At 47.1% G+C, this 25,930-nt stretch overlaps 1 protein-coding gene across 7 annotated transcripts in view; it reads left to right on the top strand.

Moving 5' to 3' along the window:
- The window catches only part of ZFAT (zinc finger and AT-hook domain containing), a 190,268-nt gene that overhangs the window by 142,745 nt on the left and 21,593 nt on the right, over nt 1-25,930 (top strand). For all 7 annotated transcript variants that reach the window (XM_038555582.1, XM_038555584.1, XM_038555581.1 and 4 more), the window contains 4 exons: nt 2,893-3,031; nt 11,730-11,848; nt 18,479-18,605; nt 21,577-21,707. In XM_038555582.1, coding sequence (XP_038411510.1) covers nt 2,893-3,031; nt 11,730-11,848; nt 18,479-18,605; nt 21,577-21,707 — 516 coding nt within the window. The remainder of the gene's footprint in view (nt 1-2,892; nt 3,032-11,729; nt 11,849-18,478; nt 18,606-21,576; nt 21,708-25,930) is intronic.

Here is a 25,930-nt window from a genome sequence, read left to right as displayed (position 1 = left end):
ATTCATTTTATTTTTTGGCCACGGTAAGAACTTGGAATGTTTTGTTTCATGTGAACTCTGCTCTTGTAGCTGCTTGTATCTTCCTCCTGACTTTTGGGCAGATTCTGACCTGAAAACTCTCAATAAGTAACTTCTCTTTGAAGATCTAAGGTCATTTGCTATCTGCAAGCATCTGACAAGGTTTCTGATTTAGTTTGCCTAGATAGCATCGCATCTCTGCAGTTGACATCTGTGCCCCCAAACTTGTGTGGATTCAGAGAATCACAGATCTCTCTCTCTCTCTCTCTTTCTCTCTCTCATTCATCACTGTATGCCCAGGGTGAGAGCACTGTTCTGGCAGTAGGATGGTGGTAGGTGCATGCTTCATAAATGCATCTCAAGACTTGGTAATATCAATAATGCAGCCAGACTTTGGCCAGTGGCGTAGAAATGGCATCTGCTCTCTCCTTTGCCTCTGTCCCCATCCCTGCGACGGCCCCAGCAGAATTCCCTGCTCAAAGGTGGCGGCACTTCCTCACAGGTCTGAGCTTGTTTTGTTGGAAAGGCCCACATGTGGCTCGGTGAGCACAGTTAGTTACAGGGAGAAGATCCTAAACAAGCTTGGTGGTCAGAGATTTCTCCAAGAGATCACACTGAGCCCGAGGCAGAGTGGTGTGTCTCTCTGAACCCTGGTTATAGGGAGCAGGGGTTGGAGGGGGTGCTGCTGTGACCCCCCTGCATCTACCGAAGGCTATGATCACGGGCTGTCCAAGGCTGTAGGAGAATGTGTCCTCATGAAGTGAAGATTGGGCAATCTTTGGAAATGTCTCTTCCAGCTTTAAGAATTGAAGATTTGGGTAGAAACGGGTGGTCAGTCTGTCACAGTTGGACTCACTTTCACATTTTTTTTTTTTTTTTTTTTTGTCCATCTCACGTTTTAGCAGTTTTTCTCATCATTAGCAATTCTCCCGAGGAGCGGGCATGGGAATACAAGAGTTGAAACTTCTCAGGAGGCCGTTAATCTGCGCGGTCCCAGGGAAGATGAGATTGGCTGTAGAGGACTATGTCTCACTGTGGTTGCCCCCCCCCGCCTGTCATGCCCACCGACTACTCAGTGCTGGCATTGGAGCATTTTCAGTGGTCCTTTTTGATTTCCTTTGTAAATGGTAATGTTCCAAAAATAATTTCATAATATTTGCCTAATTAGGAGACAAAAGCACTTGAAAATGTTTTAGCTTCTATTTTGACTTTGCAAATAATCACATATGACCTCTTGTTCTCTGCTCAGTACATAGATGAGAGAGCCCAGTTAATTTTTGCCTTTGTTCCAAGTCCTCTTGTTTAATAAATCCTTGTGGGCTGAGCCACAGGGTTCTCTTACACGGAGGGCCACGTGTAGCACATGTAGCGTGTCACAGAGCGTCCCGTGACCAGAGGGTGGCCTGTGTACGGTGGAGTCTGTGGGGAACGTTTCAGGCCTTCTCACAGGATTGACTTCCTTGTGTCTGTCTGAGAACAGCCCTCCTGGGAGTAACGTCATTTCCTTTATAGGCCAGACTGGCACCTTTCTGTGTGTTGGTGTGACAAAGAGGGAGCCAGGTGAATTCTGGAGAGGTTTCTGAGGAAGCCTGGACGCGACTCACTAATTAGTTGAATAGTAAGAGGAGAAGTCTAGGACGATGTTTCAGGTTTCCTGCCTTTGGGTCATGAACTGATTTTGCAGGAAAATAGTGAGTCTGAAATTGTGTACATGTATCTCAAGGTGCCTACAGAGCATCCCTGTAGAGGTACCTGGAAGATAGTTGAAAATTCCTATTAGTGGTTTGGGAGAGGTCACAACTGGATATATATCAAGCTGTCAAAATGATCCTTGGAACCACAGCAGCACAACACACAGGCCTGAGGACAGAACCTTGGAGAAGGCCAGCATTTCCTGTTGTCCCATCCGAATCCCCTGTACTGTACCCAGAGGTGCTACCACAGTGGGCGGCTCCATCACTCCATTGCTGCAGGCTAGCAAGCAAGCTGCTCATGTTCCCCCACATGGGCCTTGACTGCACCCCTGGGGTTCCTGTAGCACGCTGCTGGACAGTTGTAGAGCACATGGTCTGGAGGGATACTGATGCTGTCCTGAGTGGGAGTCAGGGCATGGGACGTGACAGTGATCCAGATGGCCATCCGTCCCTCACCTGATGGCCAGGTCTCACTGGGTCCCCCAGGGGCCTCAGCAGGCCCCCTTTGTTCCCTACCACTCATTCTCAGCCCCCCAAAGCAATGCGTGGTGGCAGCAAGGCTGCGTAACCCATTGCATCCTTGAAAGTGCTTGTCCTGCCCAGGTAAGGGGTTGGAAATAGATTTACCAGGTGGATTTCCCTACTGGAGAGCAGCAGTGGGTGGATGCTTGTGTATATGCACGTGCTTGCAGGCAAATACTGTGGAAGAAATGGTTTTGTTAAAGAAGCAAGCACCTCAGGGGATTAATTGTGAGGGGAGCTACTTTGAAAGACATTCGCTTGAGCAAAAGAAAAAGGAAAATGAGAAGTTACCGTATTGCTTTTGTGTTATATTTTCTTGCACAAGAACTGTACATTCTGGAGCAGACACATAAGAAATGAAAGTAGCCCAACTGAGCAGAGGCCCTTCCTACGCTGGGGGCACCTCGCACGGTCACTTGGGTGCTCCCTGTGCGTCACTTGCGTGCTCCCCCCAGAGGCAGGACTCAGCATCCCAAGGTTACATTCACCCCCCCGTTCCCCTCTGGAGCGCATCCCCCAGGGGGCAGCCTGCTCATCACAGGCTTTGGGGATGTCAGTCGCCCCTGGGGTGGGAGAGCAGTGGAGGAGGACTTCGGGGTGAGTGGCGCCTCGTCCGCTTCCTGGGGGCTCCCCTAACCCCTCCGCCTTGTCCCTGCAGCCTTTCCGCTGTGCCCACTGCCATTACTCCTGTAACATATCCGGCTCTCTGAAGCGGCACTACAACAGGAAGCACCCCAACGAGGAGTACGCCAACGTGGGCACCGGGGAGTTGGCAGCCGACGCGCTCATCCAGCAAGGTAGGCAGCGTGCCCCTCGGGGGGGCTGGGACGTCTTCCGCGGCCCAGTCCTGAGGCCTGGGCATTTGGTTAATTCTCCGTCATCATCACTGGCTCCACCTCCCCCATCCCCACTGCAGTGTATCGGCATTACATCTGAAATATGGAAAGTCATCATTTACCCACAGATTTTGCCACTGCCCCCCCCAACGTCCAGCATTGCCTTCTGTTCTTCATCTCTCTCTACCTTTCCTTCACATGTGAAAGTTCGTGGCTAACATGAACATTCTGTTTTCTTTTAGCACACAGTCTCCCTCATTATAACTCCCCGGGGCTTTTTGTGATCTAGCCCCAGGTGGCAGTACCCCATTTTAGTTAGCCACGCTCCTTGTTGGACATTGCCCGGTTTCCAGAGTGTTCTTTTATTGCAACTACTATAAATAATGTTACGGTAAATGTATTTATAGGTGAGCTTCTTTCAGTGATCCAAAAATATTTATAGAATGCTCAGATTACTTACTCATCCTGAAAAGGATAAACCATTTAGAACATTTAAACTGAAGAGAATGGATGAGGGGCGCCTGGGTGGCTCAGTCAGTTGGGCATCTGACTCCTTGATTTCAGCTCAGGTCATGATCTCAGGGTCATAAGGTCAAACCCCACGCGGGGCCTGTGCTGAGCGTGGAGCTGGCTTAAGAGTCTCTCTCTCTAGGGGATCCCTGGGTGGCCCAGCGGTTTAGTGCCTGCCTTTGGCCCAGGGCGTGATCCTGGAGTCCCAGGATCCAGTCCCACATCAGGCTCCCTGCATGGAGCCTGCTTCTCCTTCTGCCTGTGTCTCTGCCTCTCTCTCTCTCTCTCTCTCTCATGAATAAATAAATAAAATCTTAAAAATAAAAAAGTCTCTCTCTCTCCCCCTCTGCCCCTTCCCCTTCTCTCTCAAAAAAAAATGGATGAAAGCCGCTAATATTTTTGAAATGTACGAGAGATATTTTTTGCTGCTTTTTTCAGTAAATGATTACATATTCCCATTTGAGAAGGTTTAGCTCATGTGCTGTTGCCAGAGAAGTGCCGTTGTATTTATATCTACGTTTCACTAAAAAAACGATAGCCCCATACAGTACAGCAGTTTTTACTACTTCCTGAGTGCTGTGACTCTTTGAAACCAAAGACGGTTTTAGAAATCTGCCCCCACTAAGCATGGATGTGGGCCGGTTACTCTGCAGCAGCTGCTGGTGCTCTGAGTTTCCTGGTGGAACACGAGGCTCTGCTCGTTGGAATCGCCATGAAATGCATCTTAATATAAAACAAATGAATTGATTGAATCCTTCTGCACTTTGGGTGACAGGGCTGATGTATGGAAACAGGTAACAGCCTAAAAACTTGGTGATTTTAGAGCCATTCCTCTGGGGTAGCAAGGGGGCGTGTGCCTTGTGTTTTAATGACCGTTTTGTGGAGCTGCAGACCAGGATGGTGCCGTGGGGGCCTCACGTGCCCCCCTCCTTTAGCTGTGTATTTGGGCAAGTTCCACAGCCTCTCCAGCTCAGGGCCCTCACCTAAGAACAGAGCTGCTAGCCGTCACCTCACGTGATGGCAGACGGGGTCAAAGGAGAGACCACCGAGTGGCACTCAAAACTTTTTCATTCTTTTTTTTCTTTTTTTTGCCCTCCTGAAAACATCTAAGATCTCTAGAGCCATTGCATCATCTTTGATGACCCCCATCAGGAACCACAGAGGAGAGAATGGATTGCCTTAGAGTCACAGTAGATTGCTGGAGAAGCAGCCTAGACATTCCTTTTAACATTCTTCACACTGTTGGGTTGGATTGGCAGGAAATAGACCTCTACTGTAGCTGTTGGGACAGATGTGGGGCTGATGGATGGTCTTATCACTGCTCTCCGCTTGCAAACTTTCATCATTGCCTCGCAGAGAATGTGCTGGTGCCGAACTGTTGCCTGCCCTGTTTTCTTTTAGCCTCCTAAGACGGTCATCAGCTGGCATTCCCTGGCAGGGCCTGGCTTTCAACTTTCCTCTCTGCAGGGGTATTTCTAATCTTTCTTCTGTGTGTGTGTGTGTGTGTGTGTGTGTGTGTGTGTGTGTGTATACACACCTGTATATATTTCCAGAGCCCCCTCCAAGGGACATATTGAGTAAGGAAGCAACATGTCTCTTGGCTCATAAGAGACCTTGCGCCATTGTGTTGTGGTGAGAGAACAGTGTCTGAAATCAGGTAGCTGGTTGGGTGTGAACACAGCTCAGCAATCCCAACAGTACGAAGCTCACACTGGTCCTCTGTCTGGGAGAAGGAAGGAGGATGGAGGCAAAAAAAATGAGATGGATACAGTCCCTGTGTTTGGAATGCTGGGTCCTCGGGAGCCAGTGGATTTCTTTCATTTGATTAATTTCAAGTGATTCCCCCCTGCCCCCCACCGTTGGTTTTGAGTTTCTCTTCTACTCACTCATCAAAAAATATCTTCATGGAAATTTATAATTTCTGGTTTGATATAGAGGAATATGTGTTAGAATAACATAATAACAAGCCATGAACGAAATGTAGGTCTTGTCCACAAATGCTGCTACAGCTTCCCTACACCGAGTGCACGGGCTCCTTGTCCATCAACCGTGTGTAAGTGGCATCGTGCCAGGACACAGGCAGAGCCATCAGTTGTGGACAGAGGTTCTCCTGTCCTCAGCGCTCAGGGATATGGGAGGGATGTCTGCGTAGGGAAGGGGCGTGCAGGAAGTAGGGAAGGGGGCCTAAAGGGCCGAGATGTTTCTGTTCCTTGTCAGTTTCTGGGGGAAGGTACCCTGGTGGTCTCCATGGAGTTCGGGTTATTTTCAGTGGACTTCAGAAACCTCCTGGGATGGCAGCTGCTCAGGGCACCCGCTGGAAGTGTTTGTAAATGTTGACCTCCCAGGGCCAGGGAGAGGGGAACATGATTGGCAGCATTTGCCAATGTCTGTGTGTGCATCTCTCTCCTGTGGCCAGTTTTCAGCTACTAGTGTGCTGGGGACTGGAAGCGGTGTACACAGCCAGCTTGTGAGCAGGTTAAAGCCAGCTCCAGCCCACCTCTGGTCCTCAGGGCTCTGGGGTGACGCTGTCAGCAATGTGTCTGCTGGGCCCCTTCCGGATGCACCAGTTCTCTGAGAACTCTGGTGCTTTTTGGTAATTAGACGTGTGCTGAATGCTATGTAAATGTTTTATTCCCCGTGTATATTTGATGTCCTTCTGATCATTTGAAGGCAGATTAGACAATCTCTTGCTAATTTTCTTAGCCCATTACTTACTTGTTCATTAATATGGATTGGAGACATTTTCCCGCACAAACACACATTTTCATGTCGGATTGCTGCAGCGGGCCTGCCCATTTTTCCTCTTGAAATATGCCTGATTAAGCTAGCTCAAGAGCCGGTTCCCTAGATCACAGGTTGAGAGGCATGAGATCCTTTGGCGCTAAGCCTCACAAATCATTAGCTCGTTCCTGAGCTCACAGCAGGATAGAGATGGGACTTCACAGGCTGCTCATTTTCCAGTGACCTCAAAGTGGTCCTGCAAGTCACTCCAGATTATTGGCGTGAGCACACAGACAGGAGTCAGATGGACCTGGTGCCGGGATGTCTCAGCACAGTGGCCCTGGGATGACTTACTTAACTTCTCTGAACGTTGGTGTTACACATCTTCAAAGAGGAGGGGCTCACACTTGCCCAACAGCTCTGGAGATTAGTTATGATTCTCTAGGGTCCCAGATTGTGCCCAACACGTAGCACTTCATAAATGACCCAAATTTACCATCAATGTATTCCCACGTTTCCTCTTCACCGTGTATCTCTTGAGCTCCTCGTGTGCCCAGCATTGTGCGGGACACTGGGATATGGTGGCATTTATCACTTGTACTGTGTGGGCTAGGGACGAGGCCTGGGGAGCTCCTCCAAGGCTCCATATTCTGACTCTAACAGGACATGTGCGTTCCTCCCAACAGTCCCCACTTTGCTCACAGGAGGAGAATTCGCAGCTTCTCCTTAGTGCTGACCCTTCTCCCAGGCCCCACTGTTAGAGGGCCCTTGAGGCTGGGGTAGTGGTCGGGATGGGAAGCAGTGAGAGGAGCAGCCTTCATTTGTGGCATCTGCTAAAATCTTGGCGTTGTTCTGCACTACTACATGGGAAAAATGTAAATGTGTGCACGGGTGCACCTTGGATGCATTTCCATGTCTTAGTTTTTCACACCAAATTCAGGGAAAATAGCATAGAAGAAAATCCAGAAACTTTCCGGTAACACAAAAGTCATTTATTTGATTCTGGGACATTTGAATTTTAAAATTGTTCTTCTTAGGGCCCAGATTCCATACATTACTGGCAGATGATGCCAGTAACGTGAAGTCATCACGCATGTTATTGGTTGTTACGTTATGTGTTAATTTGTCTCTCACAGAGGCCCTGTGAGGTCGGCATCATGGTTCCTGTGTTAAAGTGAGGAGGGATGATCAGCCCAGGCGGCAGTGAGAGCAGGTGCCGAGCCACACCCAGCTCTGGATTCAGAGTCTGGATTCCTACTGCTGCTGGGCTGACGCCCCTTGACATTGGTCTCAAGCTTGCACTTGCTAAAGAGGAGGAAAAGGAGGAAGCAGTATGGTCCTCTTCTGGGGCAGCAGTTGGTTTGCATTTGCTGGTGGTCACGTGATGCTGTGTCAAAAGGTCACACACACAGGGTGCTGTTGACTTTTTCTTATTTCTTTGTCTCCTGGTCTAGTTGCTCATCTGACCAAGGCTAACTCTGGGACCTGCCCCGCTTCAGTGCTTCCCTGTGGTCCAGAGGATGCCAGATGCCAAGATTTTGGGGAGTGTATGAAGGGAGCAGGAGGATGGTGGAGACTTGCCCAAGCTCTTGCTTCCCAGGTGGTCCTCCCTGAGGGTTGGGATGCCAACCTGACTAATAAGAAAATACACTTCATTTCTCTTTTGCTCTTTTTCCTTACACTGTTTTTCTGGGAAGTCTTCTGGGAAGCAGGGCAGGGGTTTGAGAGAGATTCAGATACTGTCTGACAGCGTGCCGTGCCCCTCTACCTGCTGCTTGCAAGGGATTCAGATTACGATCCCGAGTGCATTTCCTGGTTCTGAGTTGGGGCTCTGCTTGGGTCCCGAACAGGCACTGAATTAAGAAGTGAGAATGTTCACAAAGTCCAGTTCCACATTTTCCTACTTAGTATTGTCTCTCAATTGCTCTGTATCCACTTTCCTTTGATCATTGAGGCCATTTGTTCCACTTACTGTTTAGTGCCTGTCTTAGCCTCTCACTGCAGCTGTAACAAATTACCTCAGACTTGATGGTGGTTTTAAAATGACACAAATTCATTATCTTACGGTTCTGAAGGTCAGACGTCCAAGGTAGGCCTCACAGGCTAAAGTCAAGTTTGCTAACAAGTCTGAATTTCCGAAGTCTCCAGGGACAGTGGGTTCTCCTGCCTTGCCCAGCTTCCCGAGGCTGCCCACACACCGTGCCTGGTGCCCCTCCTACCCGTCCTCCTGGCCAGCAGAGGCTGTAGAGGCTTCCTCCTGTTGCTACTCCATGACCTCCCCTCTCCCTCCTCTTTGTAAGGACCCTTGTGATTACCTTAGTCCTGCCTGGATAATCCAGAATAATCTCCCCGTCTCAGGATCCTCGATGAATCACAACTGCAAAGTCCCATCTTGCCATGCGAGGTAACACTCCCATGTGGCAGGAATAAGGATGTGAATATCCTTTATCCCCCTTTTTCTATGTTTATTTACTTTCCATTATAATAAAAATCTCACATACTGTCTTTGTTGTTTATCCATGCACATTCCATTCCAGACGGCCGGCTCCTGGGGGCCAGGATCCCCACCTATTTAATGTAGGGTCACAGTGACGATAGAGCCCAGTCTCTTTACAAGTAGGTCTCCACAGATTTTTTTTTTTTTTTCGGTGTTACCCAGGCATCATTCACAAAGCTGTAAGATCTTTAGGATTCTCCTCCTCTCATCAGCTAACACATTGTCACCTCACAGGTTAATCCTTTCACTGTTGTTGAGAACGTTTAAGTTCTACTCTCCTAGCAAACTTCAATTATCAGTGATTGTCACCATGTTTCCCGTTAGACCCTCCAACCATATTCATTCTATAACCACAAGTGTGTATTCTTTACAAACTCTCCCTGTTTCCTGTCCCCCAGCTCCTGGCAACCATTTGTCTACTCTGTTTCTAGGAGTTTGACATTTTTTTTTTTTTTTTTTTTTTTTGGATTTCCCATATAAGAGATACCATGCACTTACTTGTCTTCTCTGCCTGACTTACTTCACTTAGCATAATGCCATCTGGTTCCATCCATGTTGTTGAAAATGGCAGGATTTCCTTCCTTCTTGTGGTTCACTAATATTCCTGTGTGTGTACACACACCACGTCTCTTCTTTATCCATTCATCTATTGGTAGACACTTAGGTTGTTTCCCTATCATTGCGGTTGTGAATCACACTGCAATGAACATAGGAGTACAGATACTGCTTTGGAATTCTGTTTTTTCATTTTCATTCGATGTCAACCCAACAGGGCTGATGGCTATATCATATGACGGGTGTAATTTTAATTTTTTGAGGAACCTCCGTACCAGTTTCCATAGTGGCTGCACCAGTTTACATTCCCATCAATAGTGCATGAGGTTCCCTCTTCTCCATGATGTGAATATCTTTGGGGGTCCATTATTCTGCCTACTGGAGTGCCCTCCTCCTTTTTTTAAGATTTTACTTATTTATTTGACAGAGAGAGAGACAGAGAGAGAGAGAGGACAGACAAGGGGAACAGCAGAGGGAGAGGGGAGAAACAGGCTCCCCACTGAGCAGGGAACCCAATGTAGGGCTTGATCTCAGGACCCTGGGATTATGATGTGAACCAAGGGAAGATGCTTAACCAACTGAATCACCCAGGTGCCCCTGGAGAGTGCCTTTTTTTAAAGACACAAGCTTTAACATTTCACTTCAGAGAAAACAGACTTTAGAGTTTTAGGAAATGGCTCCTGGGTCACATGAGCAAGTGCCAGATTCAGGTATCTGATTGCCCAACCCAGTGTTCTATGTCACTCCAGGACTTACCGGTATTGGAAATGAAATTTAATTTTTAATAAGGTCACCACCACAAAGGGGCAAAGATATTTTAATGCCTAAAATTCTTCCAGAACACATTGCGTTCCAAAAAGACCAAAAGGTGCCATAATCGATTTTTAAAATTGTTCCTAAAGTTCTTTGTTTTTGCCTGGTTCATCATGCCTTCTGAGGAAACTGATTTGGGGGTTTGTGGTTTTTATGGTGTGTACTTTATAATATCAGTGCTGCAAGTAAGTGCACCAAGTCTTCCCATGACCTTTATTGTTCATTGCCTAAGAATGTGATGAATTGAACTAGAAATTAATTTCTCTCAGCTTTGATGTCAATTAAGTGGCATATTTCTGCATTTAGTCTCGACTACATATTTCCAAAGTGGTGTTCCTTAATTAAAGGCAATGTGGCAAAGGTTGAAGTTTTAATTAATGTGGGGCATTATCATATTAGTTTTAATTTAAACATAATATAAGGATGTTTTCCTCCCTAAATTAGTTTCCGTTAAAGAGTGCCCCAGAAGGAGTGTTTAATTTCATTTAGGTCGCTTTTGTTTGCTGCCTCTTTTTAGTCTTTATAGGAGGAGCTACGTCAGTTGAACCAAAGGAGAAGGCAGAGGTTCTCACACCTTAGAGAGTTTTAAAAGATGATCATAGGAAAATACGTTTTAGATGATGGATAAGTGATAACAAGGGAAGCTAAAAACTAAGTTTAATTATCATCTAGGTGGGAAAGAAGAAGCCCATTTGGTTTGGCTTAAAAAAAGAGCTCAGAGTGTGTAAGTTTCAGAAAATAAGCATCTGTTTGAGCTGCCTCCACTGCGGAATGTTCTGGAAGTTCACAATTCCGTCCCCTGTCTCTGGACCTGCGTGCTACTCTCCTGCACCCTCCCAGCATGGGGAGGCTGTAAAGCAGTAAGCAGAAGGTGCACGGGGATGTACTGCTGGCCTTCTGGATCGGCTTCCTTTTTTGCTCATAACTGTTTGGGGAGCCACTCAGCACCTCGGGTGACAGGAAACCCCAACTACAGAGCAGTGTGCCGACTTGAAACTGATTCAGGAGATCACACACATCACACTTGCATACTTGTTGTGCATCCCCATGAAATTTGCCTGTTTATTATCCAGTTTGTCGAGACAGCCTCATCATCAGCACAGAATTCCTCTCCTCCCTCCTTCGTGCCCCAGTGAGTGAGAAATAAATCTCAGACCCCCCAGGAGGTCGCAGGAGAGCACAGCAGCTCTGACAGAGACGAGACTCAGGCAGCAGAAAGGCTGCCAGCAGGATCCCCTGCAGCGCCCAGCGTGCAGAGAAGGGGATGAGTGTGGTCAGTGCCAGAGGCGGAGAAAGGAGTCCTGAGACCAGGACCATGCCTGCCAATTCCTACCTTGAGTCAAATTGAGAATGTCTGTATTGGTCTCAGAAAGGTGTTGGGGGGGAGACAGGGTCACAGGGGTGACAGTAAGGTCATGCAAACCACAGCAAGGAGCTGGGAGTTTATTCTGGGTCTGATGGGAAGCCATTGGAGGGATGTGAGAGGTGGGATTTAGTTTGTGTCTTTATTTATTTTTATCGATTTATGTGCCATGTAGTCTCCTTTTCCCTCTGTGCCCTCAGGTGGTTTGAAGTGTCCCGTGTGCAGCTTTGTATACGGCACCAAGTGGGAGTTCAACAGACACTTGAAGAACAAGCATGGCCTGAAGTTGGTGGAGAATGAAGGCGATCCCAAATGGGAGGTAACTTTTTGAATATGGTATTGATCTTGACATTTCCAGGTACAAATGACAGACCAGGTGGGTCCAGGTCCAGGACACAGACAGTGGTTCCCCAGAGGCTTGGGTTTTCTGGTCCGGAAGCTAGGAAGTCTTTTCAAAGCCTATCTCCTGTCTGAGGGATGAGACCAGGACCATGCCTGCCAATTCCTACCTTGAGTCAAATTGAGAATGTCTGTATTGGTCTCACCAGCGTTGTCACTTCTGTGATTCCCCAGCCCAGAGTTTCAACTTTTGCCTCTGAGGGAAGGATGCCAGGCAGTGAGTATGTTGTGAGTCCTCGCCAGGCAGACTAGGAGGGGTTCCATCTTCTGGTTCTAGGCCCTCCTATCCTGCTGAAGGCACAGGTTCCCACCTTCTGTCTGTTTTACCCTTGGGTGTTAGAACCAGTCCCTTGGCTGGAAACACTCGATGTGATCAAAGCCGGTAGCCGTCTATCTTTTCAGGTATCAAGCGTCACCACCATGGACTAACTGCAGGCGGGGTTTCCCAGACTCAGCATTGCTGACATTACAGTGTTCGACATGATAATTGTTTGTTGTAGGCATTATTCTGTGCATTTTTAGTGATGTTTAGGATGTTTAGTAGCATCATTGACCTCCACCCCTCAGCTGCCAGTGGCATCCCCAGTTGCGACAACCGAAAATGTCATGGACATTGCTGATGTCTCTGGGAGTCCAAATCATCCCCAAATGAGAACCTCTTATCCGAGGACTTTCTGAAGCATCAGAGCATACGGTGATTAAGAGTCAGGGCTTTGGAAAAAATCCAACAGCACGTGGAAAAAGTAAAACATCATGACAGTGTGAGGATAATTCCAGAATGCAGTTCAGTGGGAGGGAATATTTTAGTATAATCTATCATCGTAGAACTGGGGAAAAAAATGAAGTGATTATCTTCACACGTTCAGAAAAAAGCACTTGACATATTTAAGTGTCTGCTGATCAAACGCAGTCAGTAAAGTACAGCTGGATGAATATGTCCTTAAGGTAGAAAAACACATCCCTGCGTCTCGGCCCCACCAGCATCTTACTTGGTGACGGAACCCCGGAGGGTAACTTGTTGATCAGCAGCAAGATGAGGTTGCCCCAGGAGCTCTGCTCTTGAACATCGCTTGGGAGGCGTCAGCCAGTGTGTCAGACAAGGCAGAGTAAATAGTGACATTAAGAATTGGAAGGGAAGAAATAAGGTATCTCTCTGAAGATGGCAGGATTCTATTTTTGGAAAATCCAAAAGAAGCAATGAAAAACTGCTAGCGTGATAAGCATCAGGTTGAAACATAAACATAAAATAACTTGTATATATAGAGAGAGGCAAGAGCAGAAAAGCTCAGGGATTTAAATGTAAAAACGGTGACATTTCAGTAATACTGGAAGAAAAATCCAAGTGAATGAATTCATTTATAAAATAGAGTGTGGAGAGCTTGCCTAACTAGGACTGAGAATCCAGATTCAGTAAAGGAGAAAGATTGAGAACAATTGACTACAAGAAAAAAAAAATGTTAAAAGTCTTAATGGAAAAGAACTCATGAACAAGTTAAAGAAACTAAAGACAAAAATACTTGTGGTCATACCTTAGAAGAAGGATGAGTCTGTTGACGTTACAAAAGTCTTGTAAAAATAGTGATCAACAACCCAGGATGAAAAGGGGCAAGAAATAAGAAAGGGTCGTAGACAAAGAAATGCAGATGACTTTGAATATCTGAGAACATGATCAATCTGACTCGTAGCACATGTGAATGGAAACTAGGGAGAGCAAGAGTTTCTTTCCCATTAGAATCCAAAATTTGACATCCTCTCTGTCAGAGAGGCTGAGGGAGAAATACACTCTCATGCATTGGGGGTGGGAATACAGAATGTTACTTCTTCTCTGAAGGGGAATTTAGCAATATCTATTAGAATTTCTTGTGCGTTTCTTTATCCATTAACTGAACAATCCCACCACTAGAAAAGTACCCTGAGGTAACCCTGACAAAATGAGAAAAGGAGTCTGCACAACATTATTTATGGCAGCCCTATTACATGTTACAGGTCTAGATAGAGAAATAGGTGGCATGTGTGTTAATTCGAGACGTGTGCCCGTACACAGTCCGCATACATGTGTGTCTTAGCCTTTTGTGCTGAGAAAGCCCAGAAGTGGTGACACTCAGTGGCAGTGCACACACCTGGTACCCACATCTCGATTCCTAATAGGAAATTCTCTAATCAAAGGAACGAGGGTCCTTTGAAAAGTGGTTGGTTCCAGGGCTGTGGCAGAAAATATGTAAGATGATCCCTAGGGTATCTTGTGGTCCTAGAAAGTAAGAGCATGCTTGTCCTCCCCACCCCCACCCCCCAGAAAAGATGGAGGCATATCAGAAGGACACAGGAAATAACCCAAAGAGTTCCCAATGGCCAGACCTGGAACATTCATTCATTCATTCATTCATTTATTTATTTAAAGATTGTATTTATTTATTCATGAGACACACACACACACACACACACACACACACACACACACACACAGAGGCAGAGACACAGGCAGAGGGAGAAGCAGGCTTCATGCAGGGAGCCCGAGATGGGACTCGATCCCAGGTCTCCAGGATCAGGCCCTGGGCTGAAGGCGGCGTTAAACGGCTGAGCCACCCGGGCTGCCCAGGGAACATTTTAAATAACAAAATAAATGATGATGGTGTTACACTGCAACTCAAAGAATAAAATAACTGTCTGTGAGTCTGTACTGATAGAAACAAATAGTGAGGAACAGTTCTTCCGCCTGGAAGAGTTCTGATGAATACACGTGGGAGGAATGAGAGAAATAGAGAATTAGCATTAGAACACCACAGTAATCATCGCTGCAGGCAAATCCATCACCCTGCACTGAAATCAGTAGACGGAATGTAAGGAAAAACAGAATATTTACATAACCTCAGAAATCTACCCCCCCCCCTCCCCGCCACATACTTACTAGATTGCAGAGGGAAAGTAGTAACTGTACAGTGGAGGCACCTAGTGGTCCCCATGCTAAGCATGTGAGCGGAGGTTAGCGTCCTCAGTGATAAGTCACGGTGACCTCATGTGCCCTGGACATGATGAGAAGGGCCTGTTTCCCATGGTATTCTTTGAAAAAGCCTCAACCTCCGTCTAATCACGAGAAGTCGTCAGATGTGTATAAATGATGTGTTGATCTGACCAGAACTACTCAAGACTGTCCTGCTTACGAAAAACCAGGAAAGCCTGAGGAGCTGTCCCTCCTTGGAGGGGACCATAGAAACTTGGTGGCCTAGTGCACTGTGTCTGGCTGGCCCTGGGTCCTGGGATGGAAAAGGGACACCGGGGAGAAAGCTGGGTAAAGTCTGTGGTTAATACATCGTTTCAGTGTTACTTCTAAGCTTTGATAATTGTACTCTGGTCACATCAGATGTTACCATGGGGGGAAGCTGGGTGAAGGGTGTATAGGAACTCTCCGTTTTATCTTTGCAACTCTTCCTTAAATCAAAAAATCTTTCAAAATAAAATAGTCATAAAAAAAAAAAGTAAGGGGAGCATTTTATGTGGAGACGTAGGAACACACCAGGACGGAGGGGATAAAGAAATAAGCCAGATTTCTCTTAGCACATCATTGTGCAGATTTGACTCTGAAACCACGGGTATATCTTATATCATACTAGAAAAATTGAAGTTTAAAAAAATGCAAGACCAAAAAGTTGAGAGGAAAGCAAAATAAATGATTCTAACTGTATATCAAAACGATGGTTTAGCTACACGGAGGACTGTCCTCCCTAGTGGGGTGTAAGCTAAGGGCAAAACGAACTGCAAAGATACATCCTGTCTTCAGTTACTATGCTGTTGGCGAAAGGGTTGGTGCTGTAGTTCTGAGGCTGTGGCTAGTGGGTAGTAATTACAGTGAAGCACACCAGGGATATTTCAGTCCATGGGTTTATACTGACACCAGAGAGGAAACTCAGTTACCTTGGTAGGACATTACTCTGTTTTGGTAAATAAAGTCCAAGAGTCAAATAGTTACGCCAACCTTTTCTAAACAAACTATACCTCAGTATAATGAAATGTTCAATGAGGAGAAGCTTCTATTTATAGTCGCTTTCTGGCCGACCAATGAAGATGGACAGTATTGCCATTTTGCAGGCCTCTCATGGTGTCACAGGTCCAACAGTGCCCATCCCTTACCTGCCGACATCATGTGTCGCCTGCTGGAAGTAGACCATCTAGCCCGTGAAGAGTTCCTGCCATAAAGGGAACCAGTATCTGGTTGAGCTTCTGCATCTACCAACTTGCAGGAAACACAGTGGACGTAACAGCACATTCAGTGATTGCATGGTGGTGCCATCGGCAAAGTCCAGACTATTGGAACCTCTGCAGAAAAACAGCCCACTTTCCCAACAGAGCAGAAAAATAAGTGGGGGAAAAGGCAGAACAGAGAGAGAACCCATAAATAATAGTTGTATGAGATGTCAGTCAGTTCTCATACATGGATTCAGTGACTTAAATTTGGTTTGAAGAGTCAATTGTGGGAAATAAGATCTTGGAGAGACAAGGACATGGCCTGGATGTGTGGCCACATTAAGGACTTCCTGTTCATTGTTTGATGTCATGGTAGTATTGTGCTTGTGTTTTGAAAGAGCTTTATCTTTTGGAGATACCGTCTAAAATGTTTATAGATAAAATGCTATACCTTCTGCGTTTGCTTCAAAATATTCCAAGGGCAGGGCGTGGAGTGTGTATGGGAGCAGAGGGGAAATAAGACCGGTCGTGGATTGATAATTATTGAAGTTGGGTGATGTGTACATGGAGGGTTCATCCCCCTGTTGTTTTGTGTGTTTGAATTTTTCTATAAGAAAACGTAGGGTTATGTACACTGGAGTTTGATAGACTTGGAGTCCTGGTGCTGTCCCATATAAGTGGCTTGCCCTGGAACCATTATTTAACCTCTGTGGCCTCAGTGCTCTTATCCATAGAGTGAGGCTCATGATACCCAAGAGACACAATACACAAACTGCTGAGATCAATATCTAGTCCCTGGTAGGCCCCCAGGACCCCCAGCATTTGGCAGCAACTATGATTATTGGTGGCGGTGGTGGTGTGTGTGTCTCATCCCATCCGCATCTAAGGGAAAACCTGTAGTCCTCTGTTTCAAGTTCAGGCTGCAAAGATTTGCTCTCTGTTAACAAACATGCTTTGGAATGCCAGTTCTTGACTTAACACCCCACATCTCTCCAGCAGTTGGTGCTTTTGTAAGGATGTGTGTGGTAACACCCCTCTGCTCTGCAGGCCTTGCTTCTTGCAGATCCCAACATGTCAAGGAGAGCTTCAAACCCAGGGAAAATAATTGACACAAAACCATGAACTTGATTCCAGAAGCAATATGGTGGAGTAGTCAAGAAGCTGGGCTCAGGCGGTTGGTTACCTGTGGGATGACAAGCTGCCCATTCCACCAGTTTGGGCTGTCGTTCGGCTCCCCAGAATGCCTTGCAAAGCCCATACTTCCCATATGTGATTATGACGCACAGTTCCCCCGGCAAGAAAGAGAAGCGGTTCTGTGTACATGGGGTTTCTCACAGGCTAAGACTTCCTTGGGTCTAATCAGTGTTAGGCAGTCTGTGGCTTAATGGTACTTATTTATTTTTTTTTTTTCTTAATGGTACTTAAAAGGAAGAGAGTTTTTTTTTTTTTTTTTTTGTCCGTTTATACATTTATCACATGTTTATTAGGTGTCCACTATGTGTCAGGCTAGGAATCTTGAAATGCATTTGGCCCCTTGGCTGTAAAAGAATCCCATGGCATATTGAACTGTGTCTGTTACCAATAAGTGCTTATGGAGCATAATTTCGACTCCTATAAATTTTGAGTAAAGTCCTCCTTCTTTATTGATGACGTTCTTGTTTCCTGCCTTTGCGCTCACCTGCACTCCCTGTCCCTTCCAGAAAGAGGGCATGATTAATGCTGGTTTCTTGTGACGTGCTGAGTTCTGTCCCACGTCTTCTCTCCTTGAGGCACCTGTGAATGTCGCTTCAGCCCCTCCTACCCTCACAACTCCTGATTTTGCAGCTCTGTTGTTAATCATATCCCTCGTATAAAAATAGGAATGGCTGGGGTAGCCAAGGTTTACTGAGCTGTTGCCCGGTGGCAGGACATGTGGTGCCAGCCTTACATATGCCATGTAGTTGCCTGTCACACTCTGTTCCACCTGCAGCTCTGCCGGACTGATGGCACGAGACCCCAGACCCAGGGAAGATTAGGACAGTGCTGGCCCCGGTGGGAGGAGACAGCAGCCATTAGAAGAGCACATACGAGAATCTCTGCACATGTCTAATCTCTAATTATGAACAGCACACTCTCTTCTCTGGGGCAAGAATGTGTGGCAGGAAGCTTTCTACCAAAGCTGATTTAAAAGTCTTGCTATTTGCAAAGAGAAGTTTCCTTTTTGGAAAGCGTGTTTTGATTGGAGCAGCTGATTTCTGAGGGATGCCAGGTAAATGAGGTGTTGCAAAGGGGTTGCTTGTGTGCATTTCCTTCATCTCGATCCATTATCCTGGGACTTGCGGGTAACAGGTGGTCTTCTAGAAGATCACTCAGATGATCTGTTTTTGTTTAGCCAGCAACAGAAACCCCCGAGGAGCCCTCCACCCAGTATGTGCACATCACAGAAGCCGAAGAGGACGTTCAGGGGACACAGGCAGCCGTGGCCGCGCTCCAGGACCTGAGATACACTTCGGAGAGTGGTGAGAGAGAGAACACGCTCTGTCCCCTCTGACACCTTCCAGTGCCCTTGCAGCTGGTCTTTAGGAGGCATGCTGAATGAATAAATTTGTGAATGAGTGATGGTCCCTGAGTTAGGCTCCATCAGCATCCCTGACCTAGCATTTGGACCGCAGAAGGTGTCACGGTCAGGCGAGGAGGCCTCCACCTCCTGACAGAGGCCCAGGAGGCTCAGCAGAGCAGAGCTTTGCAGCAGTGTGGCCAGGTCTCCACATGTTCTGAAGGGAAGGCTTCCCACTCGTCACAGGTGTAGGAGGTGCTTTGCTGGAAGTGCTCAGCAGAGTGCTGGAGCTGGTCCTGTCATCTGCGTTTCTGTCCCCATCCCTGGCTTCCCTGTGGGCATCTCTTGCAGGGCACTTGTTCCTGCTCCACAGACGGTGCTGCCAAGGCCCAGGGTGAGAACGCAGCTGCTCGCCTTGCCCGTGCCACCCTGCGGAGCCTCGAGCCCAGCATTGCCTGCGTCCCAGTCTCCTGAAAAGCCCCAAAGCAGATTCTATATCAGTTGTCATCGTTTTCAAATGTTAGATCGATTTTATTTATTTTTATTTTACCATTTCATTTATTGGTGTTCAATTTGCCAACATACAGAATAACACCCAGTGCTCATCCCATCAAGTGCCCCCCTCAGTGCCCATTAGATCAATTTTAAAAGCAAACCATTGTGCCACCCCAGCAGTGATTCGGGCTTTATAACAGATGTTTTCTTAGCATCCTTTTCAGTACGTAGGAGGAGCCCAAGGTAATGTGCGACCACAGCCCGGTTTGTGTTCAGAGGAAGGCATCAGGTAGTGGCAGGAGGTAGGAAATCACCATTTTCACCACTTCTTAAAGCCCCTAAAGCCCAGGTTGTAAGAAGCTGGTGTAACATACCCCTTGGGGCCAGTTACTTCAGGGCTGGGCTCACTGGGCTGCGGGGTTTGAGGTGGGGGGACTCGGGAGACCGTGCTTCCCCGCTGGCACTGGTTAGAGTGACAGGTTCCACAGAGGGGAGTGGGGTGGCCAGGCTGTCTAATGGGGCCCCCAGAACCGAGGCCCTGTCTCAGCCTGCGCTTCCCTGCTCGTGTTCGGCGGCCTCAGCAACTGGTCAAGCCCTGTGCCTTCACCCCCCACGTGCACACCCACTCCTCCTGAAGCCTCTCCGGTGCGTCTCCTTGGCTCTTGGCTCAGACTCTGCAGCCCATGGAGCCAGGCCCGCCCACTCTGGGTCCTGGCTCCCTGCGCCACACCCTTGTCCACCCTGCCTCTGAGACTGCTCTTTCCTGCAGACTATACAGGTGCTCCCCTCCCCCCCCTTTTTTTTTAAGATTTTAATTTATTTATTCACGAGAGACAGAGAAAGAGAGAGGCAGAGACATAGGCAGAGAGAGAGAGAAGCAGACTCCCTCTGGGGAGCCCGATGTGGGACTCGATCCCAGGACCCTGTGATCACGACCTGAGCCAAAGGCAGACGCTCAGCCACTGAGCCACTGAGGCACCCTCCAGTCACTCCTTTATCTTCCCTGCACCTGCACTGCTGCGTGCGTTCTCTGCGATACACAGTCTGTTCCCTACTCCTGCATGGCTTTTCCAGCCACCTCACCTGTGCCTTCCGTGTTCAGATCACGTGTCACCTGCCCGGGACCCACCTGACTTTTCTGCAGCATTACCCTGATTGCCTCCTGATACAGGACCAAGCTGGTGTGGTAATGATTTGCTTACAAATCTGTCTCATGAGTCCCAGAAGGAGGAGGAGGGGAGAGAATGTTAGATGGAGGCACATTTTTGTATTCCTGCTGGGAGCCACGCTCCTGGTGACAGGCTTGATAAATGGTCACTGAGGGAGTAAGTGCATGAGGAATTAGACCTTACTTAGCTCAGAAAGTTTTTAAGGTAAATGTTTTGTTTAGTCTTGGATGTTCAGAGTGGTTGGCTGCAAGGCACAGTTGACACCCCTCCCTTCAGTAGAGAGAGAGAGAGAGAGTGTGTGTGTGTGTGTGTGTGTAGGGGAATGCCAGGGTGGGACATGGAGAATATATGCACGTCACCCACAGCATCATTGCCTTAGACACGTGCCACATTCTGTCGTCTACGTGGAACACATCATGCTCCCCTTCCTCGTCTCTTCCTGAATGACTCACATGGGAATGTGGCCCACGGAAAACCGGTCCACGAGGATGCAAGCATTGGCAGAGCCTTGGTGATCTTATGCTAACACAGAGATCATGCAGTAGATTGCGTTTTATTGAGTCAATGATCAGGGTCAGAGTGCCGTGTTCGGGAGAGTCCCAGATGGTCAAGCAGATGGTGACAGCAGCCAGGGTATACTCAGTAGCTGCTCTGATGATGTGGATCCCAATCTTTTGAGACGATTAAAATAGAATCCCAAGCATAAATTGGTTTGGAATTCTAAAGCCCACTGATTTTGGTAATTGAGACATCCCTAGATGTTTTTGTCCATAACTTGTGTAATTTATCTGGCGCAGTCTCCCTGGCCACCTACTGTGTGTGTGCTCACAGGACACTAACTTTGCAACTGAAAGTGTTCGCTGGTACTTCTCAGGGGTTCTGTCCTGAGAGACAGTCTTGCCGTCACCAAGTTTGGATTCAGAACATCTGGGCTTGAGCTCTGGCTTTGTGCCATCACTGACCCAGTGACCCCAGGCGAGTCTCCTGTCTTTTTTGTGTGGAGGTAAGCAGTCTGTGAAATGGGGCTGATATCATCAGTGTCATCTCTTCACAGGATCATTTGGGGCTTTAAGTTATTCCTATAGGAAGTACTTTAAAACCAAAAAGTACTACATGGATTATTCTGTTGTCAAAATGAGCGACTGTGGAGAACCCTTGTACCCCTGGAGAGGGAGCCACCCAACAGTGGCCTCTGTTGAGGTCTGCTTTTGCACCATGCTCTCCAGCACCGTGGGCTTAATGATATTCCACTTGTCTCTTCCTTGTAAGGTGACCGACTTGACCCCACAGCTGTGAACATCCTCCAGCAGATCATCGAGCTGGGTACCGAGGCCCATGATGCCACAGCCGTTGCCTCCGTGGTTGCCATGGCTCCAGGGACAGTGACTGTTGTGAAACAGGTAAGGGCCCTCCTGTCCCTCTTTGGTAGCAGCTCTTCACTCTGCCGCACACCTTCTTTTTCTCCTGCCCTGTAGGTTTTCAAGGCTGAGTTTCCCTACAGTAGGATTGAGTGAGAAGGAGATTGGCTTGGGCTCATGCATTTTCTTACTCTGCCTCCAATTATTATGGGAGCGTGGCTTCAGCAGGTCCACAGGCAGTGGTATGTTTTAGGGGAGAGGTATAATATGTTTTTAAAATTCTGGAAACCTTTCATTCACTTCCCTCCAAAGAATCCCAGTGTGAAAATGAGCAGGTGTGGACACACTTGGACACATCTGTCATGAAAAGCAGCCCTCAGTCCCAAAGACATGGGTGAGCAGAATGGGTGGGAACTGTGGGTGCCACCAGAGAAGCCGGGAGGGCTTCGCAGTGGACTGGCCCCGTGAAATATGCAGCGTCGCCTGGTCGATGACTGAGCCTATGGGAAGAAAATGATCAGTGTTTGAATAAAGGTTACTTGACTGAATTGATAGTTAAACCGTTTGGCTCATTTCCTCCCCTTCTACCCTCAGAGACTTCACCAGCTGTTAAAATGCAGTGTGGTTGGTAATTAGATCATCCTTTTTCTCTGTCTGTACCTCTCTCTCTGCTAATCTCTTGCTTTGTTCTACAAAAACTTTAGGCTGCCTTACACCAATACTTAAAAAGAGGGAACAACGGTAAACATATCAGACTCAAGCAAAGTTCAAGTTCACAGAGAAAGTTGAAATGCAGACCATAGAGTTGTACAGTTACCCGTTCTTGGAGTCATTCATTCAGGAAGTACTTAGCAATCGCCCACACCCGCCAGGCAGTGTTTCTGGGCGTCCAGGAGGGGACCAGCGTCTGCTGTCACCACGGTCACTCTCTCGTGGGAAAAGGATAAAGCACAAATGAACGAGTGAGACACAAAGGATGTCCAGTGGTGAACAGGTGCAGTGAGGGACAGTAAAACAAGGAGAGGGGTGTGGGCCGGGGAGCACGCTTGGGGGATATTTTATAAAGTGGTGTTGGGGCAGATGTTTGAGCAGAGGCATGTCTTACGGGAGGTACGTAGGGTCGGCTGTGCATTTGGTACCAGATTTTACAATAGTAAACAGGGACATATGGAGCCGTGAACTTCATGAGAGGGGTAGGTGTTCTTGGCGCTAACGAGAAGGATATTTCTTAGTGTGGCTCTCCCATGGGGACCCGAGTGCTGTGTCCCCAGCAGCATCCCTTGGATGAATCAGAAGGACTTCCCAAGCTGTCTCCACCACTGTCCCCACCCAGGTATGCCCAGGGCACAACACAATTCCTGCAATCCAGATTAAGTAATTTTCTGGGGAATTAGTACATTCTGGTTCAAGTCTGGATTTCCCGATCCGCCGGTGAGACTCAGCACATGTAGATGAATGTTGGGACTGTGTGTCCTAGAAGCGTTCCTCTGTTAGTGTGGTTCTCTCGAGAAGAGCCCAGAAAGCAGTGGGACCGGGTGTCTCAGTCTGCAGTGGCCTGCTGCCGACTGGCCGGGAGCAGACTCGGATGCGTCCATGCTAACCACGCTTTGGGCTTTCCTTTGTATTTACTAGACTGCAGTCTTTCTTGTCTTATTAAATCTCTTCCAAAACAGCTCCTCCACACTGGGACATGGGAGTCCTGAGCCGGACCTGGCACGTCAGGAAGGGTGTGACTGGGATGGCGTCAGGGGAGCTTTTGCACGTTTCATACCTGCCAAATTCTTCCAAGAATTATGGGAAGGTGCCAGCGATTGTGATTTGCCACTGCTGAGGGACATGATTTATTGAGTATCACAGGCAGTGCAGTGATACATGAGGTTGCCGGTTTGGGATACAGCTTCGATGTGCTTCGAGGCGTTAGGCTGACAGCACGACACGGGAGGAAGCAGATAAGCATCCAGTCTGACCACTGTAAACAGGTACAATGTGCTTGCTGTAGCAGAAAACAGTGGCGTCCTATAGAAAATGTTGTGGTTTATTGAAAACATGGGGCTAGGAGGAGCGTCAGCATTTAACACAGTCTGGAGCCACCATGTTTGGCAATGTTTGCCAGAGCTTGTGTCCTAGTCCTCATCCTGTGTGCCTGGCCCAGCAACCTCGCGCACTGGGGCTGTTGGTACCTGATGGATGGGGGGCAGGTGGCTGGGCCGGGGCGGGGTAGGGGGGTGGGGGGTGCAGGTAGACAGCAAACACCTGCTCCTTTGGCAGAGGGGTTGCAATGTGTGAAAGAATGCCCTCTGAATTCACTTGTCCCATCATTTAAATATAAAGACAACTATTTTTATTGGAGAAATTAGTTTTGATTTTTTTTTTCTTTAATTAGAGTCTGGTTTAGGATTTTTCAGCAGAGGGATTACATCTGCTGAATGAGCATGCCTAAGCCACTTGAGTGTGAACTCTAGCGTACCTGCTGGCATCGAATGCCTGCCCTTCCTTCACCACTTGGGGGGCATCTTGGTGCTGGGGGTTTCATCTTGCTCCAACCCAGAACAGCACATGTAGTAGCTGCTCAGTAGACGTTTATTATGTAGGATGGAGTGTGCTGTGGGTTTTAGGTTTTGATTCTCTCATTATATCCTGTAAGACCCGAACGGGAAAGAAAAATGTGAGGACGTGTTGTCGTAAAGTATGTATTGCAGAAAGCAAGGTTTTCAGATTACTACTAGACAGCATATTTTGAGAACTTTTAAAGCTTTCCAGTTTGTACCTATCTTCCACAAGGCCAAAAACAAATTCTAGGTTGTGTATGAATCGGTTCTGGATGTTTAAGTTTCAAGATTTCTTTCCCGTGTGAAACAATAGCTAATATGCTCCGTTCATGATGTTACTTTTTCCTGATATATAAATGTTAATTGAAAAGGATCTTTTTTTTTTTTCTGTATGAAAATTTATCAGTGGTAATTGAAAAGGATCAATTTTCCAGTCTTTCTGGATGTTTCCAGGATGAAACTAATGGCAGGCTGGGTGGGTGGTAGGCTGGGGGTGTTTGGAAGCAAAGAGCTGAGAAAAAAATACAGTTTCTTAGGTTGCTTTCTTCTTATTTTTAAATGAGACGTGGAAGAGACTCAGCCCATAATTCAGGCCGTTTAAATTTTCAGTGGGACACAGAACCTGACCTTAATGATTTCCTGTCATGTCACTTTCTCAGGTGTCAGCATTAGAAACAAATTCATGGGGATTGAGCATTTTGGAGATTCAGAAAGACGAGTCCGTACAGGCCCTGCACCAGCTGGGCCCAGAGAAACACACAGGAGCTCGGAGTGCAACTAGTCGTGCATTTGTGAAGACCAGACAGTTTTCATGAAATAAATTTCTTTCTTTCTTTTTCTTTCTTTCTTTCTTTCTTTCTTTCTTTCTTTCTTTCTTTCTTTCTTTCTTTCTTTCTTTCTTTCTTTTCTTTCTTTCTTTCTTTTCTTTTCTTTTCTTTCTTTTCTTTTCTTTTCTTTCTTTTCTTTCTTTTCTTTCTTTTCTTTCTTTTCTTTCTTTCTTTCTTTTCTTCTTTCTTTCCTCCCTCCCTCCCTCCCTCCCTTCCTTCCTTCCTCTTTTTTTTTTTTTTTTTTGTTTATTCATGAGAGACACAGAGAGAGGTGGAAACATAGGCTCCCTTCAAGGAGCCCGATGTGAGACTTGATCCCAGGATCATGACCTGAGCCAAACGCAGACACTCAACCACTGAGCCACCCAGGCGTCCCTCTTTTCTTTTTGTTAAATCTTGCTTTAAGGTTTTATGAGGAGGAAATTTATCTTTGATTAAGAAAATTGCCTTGTGTGGATGAAGCCTAAGACCTACCAGCGCAGGAAAATCATGGGCATCTCTGAGTCAAAGTTAGTTATTTTAAAGGAAAAGAGAGATACAGCCACCACCACCTTCCTGCCTCATGGCTTAAATTGCTCTTTGCTGTTCTTGTGGACGGAAATTTATTTTCGAGACCAACATTTGCTTTACTGGTCCGCAGCATCCACTTAGCAGACTTCTCCCACCCCTCACTGTGTGCCCCCTCCTGGGTGCCATAGCTCCTCTTTGGCAACTGCAACAAATTCCCGCAGACTTAGTGGCTCAAAACCACAGAGATTTATTGTCTAATGATTCTGGAGATCAGAAGTCTAGGATGGATTTCACTGGGCTAAAATCAAGGCATCGACAGCTGCATTCTTTCTGAGGATTTCTTTCTCGCCCTTTCCAGCTCCTAGAGACCCCCGGCATC

The sequence above is a fragment of the Canis lupus genome, chromosome 13 (genome assembly GCF_011100685.1).
Source record: "Canis lupus familiaris isolate Mischka breed German Shepherd chromosome 13, alternate assembly UU_Cfam_GSD_1.0, whole genome shotgun sequence".
Lineage (NCBI taxonomy): Eukaryota > Metazoa > Chordata > Mammalia > Carnivora > Canidae > Canis > Canis lupus.
The sequence above is the reverse complement of the archived record's forward strand: the minus strand, read 5'-3'. Positions and strand labels throughout refer to the sequence as shown.